The 14,619-nt window shown below is 35.9% G+C and overlaps 1 protein-coding gene across 1 annotated transcript; it reads left to right on the forward strand.

Annotated features, from left to right (window-relative positions):
* The first annotated feature begins 3,716 nt into the window (after positions 1 to 3,716).
* LOC138706990 (uncharacterized) lies at positions 3,717 to 9,984 on the forward strand. The gene is made up of 2 exons (XM_069836575.1): positions 3,717 to 4,183; positions 7,708 to 9,984. Exons 1-2 carry the CDS (start codon positions 3,746 to 3,748, stop codon positions 8,086 to 8,088), a joined length of 819 nt encoding a protein of 272 aa, XP_069692676.1. The 5' UTR covers positions 3,717 to 3,745; the 3' UTR covers positions 8,089 to 9,984.
* The last annotated feature ends 4,635 nt before the right edge of the window (positions 9,985 to 14,619 follow it).

Raw genomic sequence — 14,619 nt, forward strand, 5'->3', positions numbered from 1 at the left:
TTTTATTAATAAATAAACAATAAAAAATATCGGCTTCTATGTCTTAACGGAGTAAAATACTTCAACGTTTTTTTGAACTATGTAGTGTAATTTACAACTTCGTGACCAGTCTGGTACGTTTTTCTAATTTCAAATATCTGCTGATGTAAAGTACACGCTCTTTCTATGGTAAATAAGAAAATAAATTTCTTTTATTTTATTAATAATATAAAAATAATTAATAGGAGGATAAAAAATTAACATGGAAAAAAGTATGTATAGTTAATAAGTAGAAGAATATTATATTGCTTTCGTTTTTTGGTCACAGTCCGTCTCTGCACTGTTATTCACTGCATTATAGGTCGCGCCAGGGATTTTGGCAGATGGATTTTCTTAATGTGAACTGGAGAGCGAGTCCTCACCGCTGCAAGATCGGCTGTTATCTCTGTCGCAGTGGAATGGGTAGGACATAAGAGTAAACATGCACGCCCGAGTATTTGTGCACTCTGGACAGTCACCTCCAAAAACTAACAAATATTACAGTAGTCTATATGTGTCTTTGGTATTCCCAAGAAACTTGTTCGATTAATTAAAATGTGTCTCAATGAAACTTACAGCAGAGTCCGTATAGGCCAGTTTCTATCTGATCGAATTCACTGCGGGCTAAAGCAAGGAGATGCACTATCACCTTTACTTTTTAACTTCGCTCTAGAATATGCCATTAGGAAAGTTCAGGATAACAGAGAGGGTTTGGAATTGAACGGGTTACATCAGCTTTTTGTCTATGCGGATGACGTGAATATGTTAGGAAAAACTCCACAAACGATTAGGGAAAACACGGCAATTTTACTTGAAGCAAATAAAGCGATAGGTTTGGTAGTAAATCCCGAAAAGACAAAGTGTATGATTATGTCTCGTGACCAGAATATTGTACGAAATGGAAATATAATCTGTTTTATATATATATATATATATATATATATATATATATATATATATATATATATATGGAAATATGTTAATCCTTAGTCAATAGATAAGACTGAGTTACGAAATACGAACATTAAGGGATGGAAAATGGGAGGCAGTAATGATCAAAATAATTATACCGATTTATTTTTTTTAAGCAGTAGACGTGCTGCCTTTAAATTTAAAACAAAGATCCACTCATAAAATTGGATTAGACTATTCATCTCATCTCTCAGAATTGTTTCTAAAATGTATAAGGAAAGTAAAAAAATTCAATATCATGTAGGCTACTCCCTTGAAATAACTCCAGCTTTTTTTTTTTTTTTTTTTTTTTTTTTTACTTCCGAGTAGAGAGGAGAGAGAAAGAAGTCGACGATTTTAAAAATTAACTAAATACTATATTTAACTAGAGACATAAAATTTAAAATGAAGGTTACTCTCTACAATATTGGTTAAACATTCTTAGATTTTTTAAATACCATATCCTAAGGTACTGATGAAAAGGCAGAAGGGAGTGAGAAATCTCATGTCATCCGATCTCGATGAAAGTCGATATCTGGGGATCTTTGCGATCACAGAATACGAATAAGGTATTATTTAGTCCGACTTTGTCCCTAAAGTGGTGGAGTGGGACAAAAATGAGTGAAAAATTAAATTAGATATCTTAGGGGTTTTCGAGGCGAAAATTACGAATAATACAATTTGTGCAAATTCAATATGGCAGTTTCAGTACTATGAATTATATTTTAAAAAATTAAACATCCAAAGTGAATTTTCTACATATTCTGAATGAATGTTGTGCTGGAATTTAATATAGTCATCAGCCAATACCTCTAGATTAATAAACAACTTTTTAGAATCCATAAAATACAGTATTTATTGTGAATGGTAATTATATTTTTCAATTGGTGCAATTTGTGCAGGGAAACTTGTTTTCTTCGATATTTTGTAAGATTTCAAATATTTTAAAATGCTTTCTTCTCTGTTCTATTCACAATGTGCGTGTGAAGAAATTATTGCCCTTGTAATATCCATTACAAACCTATTTATTATACTCATATAAATCTAACTTCCGCAGCATGCAATTTTACCCAATTAACCAAATTATATTTTGATTCTTAAGAAGAATCGTAATTTTATTAACTTGAATTGTCGCACCACCAGTAGACGATCCCTAGATTATTACTGGACAGATCTTGTATATTGATCTGGTAAGGGTAGGATTATGTATGTGTGTATATATATATGCGCAATGCAATGCTTTTTCCTTTTAATTAAGAATTAATTTAATTTAGAAAATGTAGGAGACGTATTGTAAAATCATTGCGAACGGAAGTCACTTACATTTATTAAAGGTATTCTTTGAGTAGGACTGTACCGTGGTGTGTTTCATAATAAGGATAATTGATATGAGCTGCTGTTATGAAAATATGAACGACTCAGAATGTTATCGCATCTCATTCTCGCAGCTTACACAAACAATATTGGCTCGCCTACTGGAAATGTCATCGAGGTCATCTGCCAAAATCGGTGCCTCCGACTATACCTGAGGAGATACCCACTCCACCCCTCTCCCTCCGATAGTGGTGTGCGGGTTGCATTTCTATTACGTCACAATTTCGTGGTGTTTGGCAACCACTGTCCTACGGAATAATATTTTGGGGAAATTCTGTAGATAGTAAAAATATATTCTTATTACAAAAAAGAGCCATTAGAATAATAGTTGGAGCAAAGGCTAGAGAATCATGTAGATTATTTTTTAAAAAATTAGAGATTCTAACCTTAACAAGTCAATACATATACTCTACAATAAATTTCCTCTTATGTAATAAAGAAAATTTTCCAACTAACTCAGCCATATAGAGTATAAATACCCGCAGAAGTAATGATTTTCATACGCCATCATCAAATTTATCATGCTTTCAAAGGGGAGTACGTTACATGGCGGTAAAAATGTTCAATAATCTTCCTGAAGACATTAAGAATCAGAGCCAAAACCCTGCATTATTTAAGGTAAAACTAAAAAATTACTTAATATCTCACACTTTCTATTCTGTAGATGAATTCTTGACATTTCACAGTACTATGTAAATATTATAGTACTATTAAATGGTAAACATATTACATGTATAAAATATTATTGCTATTAAGGTATTAATTCTGTACATATTTCATATTTGCATTTTATATGTATTGCATTTTATTGTTAAACGTAAGAATTGGACATGTTCTTTATTCTATGCTATAAAGCAAATGTAAGAGTATTATGGAACGAATAAATCTATCTATCTATCTATCTATCTATCTATCTATCTATCTATCTATCTATCTATCTATCTATCTATCTATCTATCTATCTATCTATCTATCTATCTATCTATCTATCTATCTGTCTGTCTGTCTGTCTGTCTGTCTGTCTGTCTGTCTGTCTGTCTGTCTGTCTGTCTGTCTGTCTGTCTGTCTGTCTGTCTGTCTGTCTATCTATCTATCTATCTATCTATCTATCTATCTATCTATCTATCTATCTATCTATCTATCTATCTAATACAAATTTAACAGCAGTGTGTTCTGCGTGTGTTGTGCGTGCGATGCCCAAGTTCATATTCTTGAAAGCCAAAGAATGGACTCTCCGCTTTTAGCGCATCGATTTTGGAACTTCAGAGGTTTTAACCGAGGGATTTGGCTGCAGTGTGTTCTAACGTGCGGTTAAAGCTGGGAAGGGGGGAAGGCAAGGCATGACGTGCCTGAACGCGTTCAAGCCCGCCGCTCAAACCGTTGTGTAGCCGTTGAGGCGGACATGGCAGACTTGAGGTGCTGGAGTAAGGACCGCGTTACCAGTTTAATTAAACTATACAGAGACAATCCGTGCCTGTGGAAAGTGAAGAGCAAGGAGTACGTGAACAAACACTTAAAAAATGAGGCGTACGTGAAACTCGTCAACTTCTGCAAACCTACGTTCCCTGAAGCCGACAGAGACTTCGTTGTTAAAAAGATACAAAGCCTTCGCGGTTCATTTCGCAAGGAACTCAGAAAAGTTATAGAGAGACAAAGAAGTGGCGTTCCATTAGATGAGGCTTACACGCCTTCACTGTGGTACTACGATCTACTCTTATTTACGAAAGACCAAGAAACTTCTGACTTCGGTGCTGACAGCAATGAGGATTACGAGCAGGACGACGACGAGACGACGAGACAAGACGATAGCTGCAACAATGGAGATAACCTACTGCAAGATGTAAGTTCATTCTCTTCATTACGATTATTGACAATTAAGATACAGAAACAGTTGTGACTACGATAACGTTGGGAAAAACATGAGAATTAAGAATAGGCCTGAATATAACAGAAGAAGTAGTAATAGAATTAATTGCAGAGCAATACGTAGGTGTAGAAGGCAAACCAGCAGTAGAAGTATGAGTAGCGGTAGTGGAAATATAATAATAATAATAATAATAATAATAATAATAATAATAATAATAATTGGAAATTTATCTTTTGAAGAGGTGGAGAAGTTCAAATATCTTGGAGCAACAGTAACAAATACAAATGATACTCGGGAGGAAATTAAACGCAGAATAAATATGGGAAATGCCTGTTATTATTAGATTGAGAAGCTTTTATCATCCAGTCTGCTGTCAAAAAATCTGAAAGTTAGAATTTATAAAAGTTATATTACCGGTTGTTCTTTATGGTTGTGAAACTTGGACTCTCACTTTGAGAGAGGAACATAGGTTAAGGGTGAATAATTTCAAGGAAAAATTGTTCCAGGGCCGGGTATCGATCCCGGGACCCTTCGCTTAGCGCGCGAACGCTCTACAGACTGAGCTACCCCAGGAACTATACACGACACCGGAACAATTTTTCCTTGATATTATTCGGTAGAGCGTTCGCGCGCTATGCGAAGGGTCCCGGGATCGATACCCGGCCCTGGAACAATTTTTCCTTGAAATTATTCAAACCTGCTTTACAAAGAGCTACTACCTGAAAGCCAGATTTGTATAATAGGTTAAGGGTGTTTGAGAATAAGGTGCTTAGGAAAATATTTGGGGCTAAGAGGGATGAAGTTACAGGAGAATGGAGAAAGTTACACAACACAGAAATGCACGCATTATATTCTTCACCTGACATAATTAGGAACATTAAATCCAGACGTTTGAGATGGGCAGGGCATGTAGCACGTATGGGTGAATCCAGAAATGCATATAGAGCGTTAGTTGGGAGGCCGGAGGGAAAAAGACCTTTAGGAAGGCCGAGGCGTAGATGGGAAGATAATATTAAAATGGATTTGACGGAGGTGGGATATGTTGATAGAGAATGGATTAATCTTGCTCAGGATAGGGACCAATGGCGGGCTTATGTGAAGGCGGCAATGAACCTCCGGGTTCCTTAAAAGCAAGTAAGTAAGTAAGTGAGTAATAATAATAATAATAATAATAATAATAATAATAATAATAATAATAATAATAATAATAATAATGATAATAATAATAATAATAATAATAATAATAATAATGGGACAATTATCAGCATTAGCAGTAGAAACATGAGCAATAGTAGTATAAATTACACATAAAGTAGTAATAGTAGGCCTATAATAATTATTATAAACATTATAAGTATGAATATAAGTAAACGTATAGTAGTAAATATGATAATATAAATATCAGCAGTAGATATATAAGTGGAGGTATAATAGAAATAGTTTATTAGGCCTATTATAAGCATTAGCAATAGAAATATAAGCAGAGGTATAATAGTAATAGGCCTAGTGTAATTATTAGACTATAGGCCTAAGCTTTAGCAGTGGAAACATAAGTGAAGGTATAATAGAAATAGTAGTTGAAGCAAGGCCTAGTTATCTCGTGCAGGTTATGTGGGCGGCACCACGTGGAAATCTTGCGGAGTAGACGCATTTTCGTCCACAGCGCATCCAAGATCATGCTTCAATCACTGTGGAACGGCTTACAGTTCTGTGACGTAGAAAATAGTGCAGATAGAGAATTCTGGCAATGAGAATTTTGCTATTTTGGGAAAGAAGCAACATGTGAGAATAATGTCATGGCTAATTTAACAGATTAGATCTATAAGTTGATGTAGAAGTAATTTGCAATTACTTTCTATTGTAAATGAAAATGTACATGTCTCTTATTTTCGAGGTACCTACCTACTACATTCAGTAACTCGGCTCTCAGACATTATTTTATCTATAGCAACGTAAACAAATCAATACAACACTGAACTCTTTTATATATGAGGCGCATCCAGAAAGTAACTTTTCCCATTTTTTTTTTAAAGAACACACACTTTAAGGAAAACATTTATTGGCAACAGGTACAGCAATGTTTCAGCTATTTTTCAACATAGCCACCATCAGAATTGAGACACTTGTCGTATCGTGGGATCAACTTTTGTATCCCTCTGTCGTAGAACTCTGCCGCCTGTGAACTGTGAATGGAACCAGCGTGTGACAGACGTCTTCAGCTCTTCGTCGTTGCCAAAACGCTCACCGGAGGACAGGAATTTCTTGAGGTGCAAGAAAACGTGAAAATCGCTGGGAGCAAGATCAGGATTGTAGGGTGGATGATCAAACAACTCCCAGCCAAATTCCGTCAAAACAGCTGCTGTGCGCCGAGCCGTATGTGGACGAGCATTGTCATGGAGGAGCACAACGCCTGCAGTAAGCATTCCACGCCTCTTGTTTTGAATGGCACGTTGCAATTTTCGCAGTGTTTCACAGTAACGGTCAGCGTTCACTGTTTCAACTCTTGGAAGGAAGTCAATGAGCAGAATGCCCTTCCTGTCCCAGAACACCGTGTACATCACTTTCCGTACCGACAGCTCTGTTTGAATTTCGTCCTGACCGGAGATCCACTATGCCGCCAATGCATTGACTGATGCTTGGTTTCCGGGGTGAAGTGCGAAATCCAAGTGTCATCGCCCGTGACGATCCTGTCGAGGAACTCGTCGCCGTCATCGTGATACCGTTGCAGAAATGTCAGTGCTGCTCCTAAACGTTGAATTTTGTGTTCAGGTGTCAGGTTTTTCGGCACCCACCTGGCACACACTTTTTTGAACAGCAGGTGCTTAGTGACAATCTCATGCAACAAGGATCGCGATATCTGCGGAAAATGGCTGCTCAGCTCCGTAATCGTGAAGCGACGGTTCTCCATGATGCACTGACGCACCAGCCCAACACGATCATCATTGATGATGGACGGTCGCCCACTGCGCTCTTCATCATGGACACTTTGACGACCTTCGGAAAACTGCCTACACCAGTGACGCATCATCTGCTTACTCATGATGTTCGGCCCATAGACCTGACAGAGCTGCTGATGAATTTCAATTGGCGCAATGCGGCGGCGGGAGAAGAAATAAGAGCTTCCATTTCGGACCACTACTGCCACGCTACTGGCACCAGGCGGGACCTGTCCGGCTGGCATATGATTGATATGTCATAGATCTGTTACGCATGCGCAATTGACACGGCTAATTACGTTTACTTTCAAAGGGAAAAAATCGGGAAACTTACTTTCTGGATGCGCCTCGTGTAACTTCATGAAAAGTCTCTGAGTATTACAGAGTAAGTAATACATCTATGCTTGTCTCTATCGACGGTTTGCATTTATTATAGCCTACCTCTTATTATCAAACTTCTTAGGCTAATTCTTACGCCACATCGTCTTATTGACATTACCAGAAATAAAGTAGGCGTAGCCTACTCTTGTCAAATGTATTTATATTTTTCTTATTTCACAGGTAAAATTTGAGAGCGAAACTTTTGCTAGTTTTGCTGACAACGCTCCTGCGAGTTTCGCTGACAACACTCTTGCAATAATTGAAGGACATAGGGGAAAGAAAAGAAAAACGATGGAAGCTGATACCCAGACGGAGATCATGAAAGCGTGTACATCAACAACGAAAATAAGCCCTACTGAAATATCCGAATTCGAAGCTATTGGCGTAAATGTTACAAAAAAATTGCAACGAATGGACCCTGTACAAGCTTTGCACGCTGAATGTCTCATACAGGAAGTTCTACGGAAAGGACTCCTAAGAAGTTTATCTGAGAATACAATTATTTCTGAAAATCATAGGATTTATCAATCCACTTCAACACATGCTAACCACACTTCTTAACTGTACACAACATATTCATACAGCTGCATCTACACGGTTCAACTATCCGTGCGTGTACACATGTACATTGGGGAGGATACTGAAGGACGCAAATTGAAAACGCACGTTCAATAAGATCTTGTGTCTACATGGTGCGCTGTATTGAACGTCATCTTCACTACGTAATAATAAGCTAATCGTATTTGCCGCCAATTTCAGCTTTAGTTTAACTGACAAAATTCTGGAGACAGTTAATAAAAAATTACAAGTTGGAGGGATTTTCTGTGATTTATCCAAAGCATTTGACTGTATATATCACAAAATGCTGCTAGATAAATTAGATTATTATGGAATTAAAGGTGTTGCACACCAATGGTTTCACTCATATCTCATAGGAAATAGAAAGTTGAAATCAATACAACTATGAAATCTGCATCGACATGGGGAACTATTAATAATGGAATTCCTCAAGGATAAATATTAGGTCCCCTACTTTTTTTAGTGTTTATAGATGATCTTGTCCCCCCCCCTCATTAAAGATGTAGGTCATCCCATATTATTTGCAGATGACACAAGTATAGTAATTACAGCCAATAACTCCAACACATTCCAATCTGCAACAGAGGAAATTCTCTTGAAAATATGTGACTGGTTCTCAGTCAATAAATTTATATTAAATTGTAACAAAAGTAACATAATTCAATTTAAATCCTGTCCAAATTCAACGTCGCAAATTTCTAGCGCAATAATTAACAATAGATCCCTATTAGAAACAACAACAACAACCAAATTTCTTGGCTTAAAAATCGATAATGTATTAAATTGGAAAAATCATATTAAAGAAATTACCCCCAAACTAAATTCAGCTTGTTTTGCTATTAGATCTATGCAAAAGATAGTAAATATCAATACCTTAAAAACAATATACTTTGCATACTTCCACAAAAGGGAGTGCGTTATATGGCATGAAATTGATATTAAAACTTTGTGTTGTACTAGTAGACTATATTGTAAATCTCATCTGTATAAGCTTATATTTCAACTAGGCCTAGACTGTGACTATAAATTAAGACTTTATAGTAGTATTAAGTTTCTTGACTTGTTCCATATTCTAGCTGTAAGCAATGTATGAATACCATGGAATGTTAATAAATACAATACAATACAATACAATATAATACAATACAAGGTTTAAAATCACCAAACAAAACAATTTTCAGTTTACTCACGACCAGCTAGAATAATCAATTGCTCGCCACATTCTACTGTTGAACGAAATAACTCACAAGATATCCACAGGCGATGGGTAGATTTCAATTGATGCATGCGCTATCATTTTTAGTAGAAAAGGCATGCACTATTGAATGCGTTTCGTGCACCATTGTATACATTGCTTGCCTGCGTAAAGTTGAAAGAAATGTTGAACCGTATAGATGCACCTTTTAGAACTAAACATAATCAGACACATGTATATAACAGCCAAACATCACAGACTATAACAAAAAAATCAATTATTATATGTAACTTCAGATGCAGAAGAGCGCACTCACAAGGAAATAATTCTTTTCGATCTTAATGGAAGTCACGCAATTAGGAGAAAAGCATGTGAAGTTGTACAGGGAAAGAATGTGCTTCGTCCATTTAAAAAAAAATGAGTTATGCATGCTGTGTGGAGTAACATTCCATGTAATGATATGCATCAAGCAATGTGATAACATTAAGGGGAGTTGGTCATTATAGCATGCAAAATAATGGTAAAAATAGCCTATTTTCAAACAGTCATAAATATAATACTATTTATCAGAGGTCTTTCATTTTTGTTAGCTATGTGTGTATACATATTAAGCTTTAAAGTGAAAAAGAATGGTTACTCTAGGGTAAATCTTTATCCTTAAATTAATTTTTTTTAATTAAGCACAATTTCTTTTATAAATTCACTACATGTCTGTGATTAGGTACACTCCATTCACTTATTATAGCACATATTGAATTGAAAATTTGACCACTTATTGCTAATAGATACTAAAACATACCCTACTAAAATTATTCATATATCTGTAATATTATGGGTATAGGGCATATAGCAATCATCACCGTCAATAAATTAAAAAAAAATTGAAGATTAGTATAAGCCCTATGCCCATAATATTACAGATATTTTAATAATTTTAGTAGGGTATGTTTTAGTATCTGTTAGTAGTAAGTGGCCAAAATTTTAATTCAATGTGTGCTAGGATAAGTGAATAGAGTGTACCTAATCACAGGTATGTAGTGAATTTATATAAAAATATGTTTAAATTCAAAAATTAATTTAAGGGTAAGATTTACACTAGATAAACCATTCTTCTTTCATTTTAAAGCTTAATGTATATACATATATCACTAAAAAAATGAAAGAGCTGTGATAAATAGTATTACATTTATGACTGCTTGAAGATAGGCTATTCTTACCATTACTTTGAATGCAATAACGTCCAATTTCCCTTAAAAGCCCAAGTAGATTACTGTGACAGATTTTAGATTTGGCATACAGGGGAAGAACGTGCTAATTCAAACTTTAAGTAGCTCTCCTGAAAATTTGCTAAAATGTACATAGCATGTTCTTTTCCTGTGCTCTTCATATGTGAAGTACTCCGCTTCACATTCTATTCAGTCATTTTAAATTGTGTTTGAGTGTGTTACGTGAAGGAAAAAAACATTTTTTGCATTCCGTTTAAATTATTTTTAACGTGGTAATACAAATCATACACGTATCTGATTAACGATATTCACGTATGCTTATTCTAGTTCAACAAGATATAATTTATTTATTTATTTATTTCCGATTAAATATGCATATTTGATATTTCGATGGCCCAGAACCAGACTGTTCCAAGTCCATTTTACTATGTTCTTTTCAGGAGAGCTATTTTAAGCTCCTGACATTCAAAGCTTCATGAAACAATCTGGAATAGCTTCATAGCAACCTTATGGAGAGGAATATTTACAATTTTGTTGGATTCATTTATGTAGACAAGAACTGGAACACAATTAAACACAGATTTCTTTCTTATAAAAAGTTGAACTTAGAACTCTGGTTTTCAGCCATCAATTTTATTTTAATTGGTACATTTAAGTGTTTCACCGTTTTTTATGTTTATAGTATATTGGTATACAATGTCATTAATTCAGAGATTTGTAATTCCATCATTATATTGGAAATTGTAAAAAAACAAAAATGCTACATATATACCCTATGTATATTGGTATGGTAAAAAAATGTAATTTTAAGTAAAGTTACTTACTTACTGGCTTTTAAGGAACCCGGAGGTTCATTGCCGACCTCACATAAGCCCGCCATTGGTCCCTATCCTGAGCAAGATTAATCCATTCTCTATCATCATATCCCACCTCCCTCAAATCCATTTCAATATTATCTTCCCATCTACGTCTCGGCCTCCCTAAAGGTCTTTTTCCCTCCGGTCTCCCAAATAACACTCTATATGAATTTCTGGATTCGTCCATACGTGCTACATGTCCTGCCCATCTCAAACGTCTGGATTTAATGTTCCTAATTAAGTCAGGTGAAGAATACAATGCGTGCAGTTCTGTGTTGTGTAACTTTCTCCATTCTCTGTAACTTCATCCCTCTTAGCCCCAAATATTTTCCTAAGCACCTTATTCTCAAACACCCTTAACCTATGTTCCTCTCTCAAAGTGAGAGTCCAAGTTTCACAACCATACAGAACAATCGGTAATATAACTGTTTCATAAATTCTAACTTTAAGATTTTTTGGCAGCAGACTGGATGATAAAAGCTTCTCAACCGAATAATAACAGGTATTTCCCATATTTATTCTGTATTTAATTTCCTCCCGAGTATCATTTATATTTGTTACTGTTGCTCCAAGATATTTGAACTTCTCCACCTCTTCAAAAGATAAATTTACAATTTTTATATTTCCATTTCGTACAATATTCTCGTCCCGAGACATAATCATATACTTTGTCTTTTCGGGATTTACTTCGAAACCTATCTCTTTACTTGCTTCCAGTAAAATTCCCTAATCGTTTGTGTATTTTCTCCTAACATATTCACGTCATCCGCATAGACAAGCAGCTGATGTAACCCGTTCAATTCCAAACCGTATCTGTTATCCTGGACTTTTCTAATGGAATACTCTAGAGCAAAGTTAAAAAGTAAAAGTAAAGTACTATGGATAAAAAAATGTAATTTTATGTTTTTTGGGAAACACAGATAACATACCTTTTTAGGAACTGGAATGTCGTTATTTCACAGTTTTGTAATTCCATCATTATATTTGTTAATCGCACTTTCTCCTCGGCGGGTTTCAGGTCGTTTCAAGCCTGATTCCGAAGGCATTTTTATTTATGTTTCTGCTTGAATACCACTTAAAGTATCTAGTAAGTGGTAAATATTTGGATGGGAAGAGTAAAACAAACTATTCAAATGGGAATAGAAAGATTCACATCCGTTGGTTATACGCATTGAAGACAAGGAGACCTCGGTCCAAAAGATTGGTGGAAACGCGCTGTCATGCATGATGTAATTTAGTAAAATAAAATGACACAAATCATCCACTCGTCTGTCATTTGGGTTTATGGCCATTATGTCGTCGGCGAAGCAATCTTCTACTTTGTTGGGGTTTAGGAACAATAATCCGAAGAAGAGTTTAAGAAAATTACTGATTTCGGAATCTTTTTGTTTGTAAATTGTACTGAGACCAATATCCTGAATATTTCTCCAAAAATTGTCCCAGGTGAAATTGACAATCTTCTCGGTTTGCATTAGGTAACAGTTTAGAAACGGTCATATGCAAAGCTTCGAATAAACAGACACAGTTGACTTCTTGACTTGTGTGCGTACACTGCAGCGGCGGATTTTCAGGGGAGCCAAGGGAGGCCGAGACTCCCCTAATATTTTACCAGAACACAATATGGCAATAATAATTTCAGCTGAATTAAGATCACAGACAAGTTACAGCAAATGACGAACATTTTTCCTTTTATATTAATTTTATTATTCACTACGACTAAGATATAAGTTACGTAAAGTCGACCACATTCAGTTGGTGATGCCCGCTCGCTATACTGTAGATAGTACAAATAATTCGTACTGAAAAATAACAGATAGCGCTGTAACCTGTATAGTCGAATCTAGCAGCCTGCAGTGTCTATGCGAGAGCGGGAGAGAGGAGTCGGCTACATGACGTTACTCCCCGGTAACCATGACAACAGCAGTTCAACCAATAAGATAGCTGGTTAGAAGAGTGTTTAAACTTGACTAGAACGCGCGAAGGGAGCCGATTTGGAGACGTCCTACCCACCGCTGACAACTTTACTGCTTAGTCACGGCCGGTTTCGGCTGTATTGGGAAGCTCTCTCTCTTTCTCTCTTCTTGGTTTTAGAAAATTGAGTCACGTGTTGTTAGTTTTCTCTCCCTGCGTAAAAGTTTTAATTTATGTTGTTAGATTTTCTCTTGTTTGCGGGTGTTCTTGTTATTTTACTCTGTTGTGTTACGAGATGTATTTACTTATACAGTATTTTAAATATATCGAGAGTTTAGAAACAAATGCAGATTTGTCTCTAGCTTCTTCTAGTAGCAGTTATTCAGTATGTTGTGGCCTATTTGAGCGGTTTGCGAAGAAAGAGGAACGTCCAGTTAATTTGCTGTAAAATTAGGCTATGTAATAGTAATGAGCAAGACCCGGATTCTTAGGTTCGAATCAATTTTGTTGCTATCTCGTTACTCTCGAAATACTGCTTTTCTTGTTCGTTTTATGTAGCAAAGAGTAACATTCTTAAATTCAATATGACCTAAAAAGACCTAATTCGTAGATTAGGATTTAAAGTGTCCTAAAGAGTGGCAATCTTTACCAAGCCGTTGTAATATATTAACAGCATGTTGTTTATATTTATTTTTTCCCTAAAATCATGTAAATTCCTAAACATAAGATTTAAAATCCTAAAACATAAATTGGAAAACCTAAGTTTAATTTCTTAAAATCTATAAATTCTGCGCTTGGTAATGAGGTACGTCACAGGCCTTATATTTTTATATTCTCATCATTCACGTCTTAGCCTCCTCAACTTTCAAACCCACCCACCACAATACCTGATCGCGCGCATGCAAATCGAGTGTGTGTTCAGAAATCCCCGAATGCAATTCAATGTTTACTTTCGTGACCTGAACTGATCTCGCGTGCAATTCGAGTGCGCCCCTGTTTCGTCCACCACAAATTCCATCAACACCTGACCGGGAATCGAACACTGGTCGCCTGGATGGAAGACCAGAGCGCTAGCACTGTAGCTCTTAGTATGAAATATGGATTTTATTGTATGCCTTCCTTTGCTGTGAGTAGGCATAGGGATCTTTGGACTTCACCGGTGAATTTCGTGTTGTGACATCAGGCTACACAACTTTGAAAGGAATGCATGCACAATGCAATGATGTGCACTGGACATTGAAAAGAACTGTAATCTAGGCTATAGCCAGTTTCTTTACCAAATTCAAAGCTGATAAGTTTCGGTTCCCTGTATACATTCTCACAG

The sequence above is a fragment of the Periplaneta americana genome, chromosome 1, assembly GCF_040183065.1.
Source record: "Periplaneta americana isolate PAMFEO1 chromosome 1, P.americana_PAMFEO1_priV1, whole genome shotgun sequence".
In the NCBI taxonomy this organism is placed as follows: domain Eukaryota; kingdom Metazoa; phylum Arthropoda; class Insecta; order Blattodea; family Blattidae; genus Periplaneta; species Periplaneta americana.

What these genes read in the sequence shown, in the direction of transcription:
- LOC138706990 (XM_069836575.1), top strand. Translation starts at nt 3,746, where the DNA reads ATGGCAGACTTGAGGTGCTGGAGTAAGGACCGCGTTACCAGTTTAATT. An exon ending in GAGATAACCTACTGCAAGAT is followed by an intron (nt 4,184 to 7,707) that starts GTAAGTTCATTC and finishes CTTATTTCACAG; the next exon opens with GTAAAATTTGAGAGCGAAAC.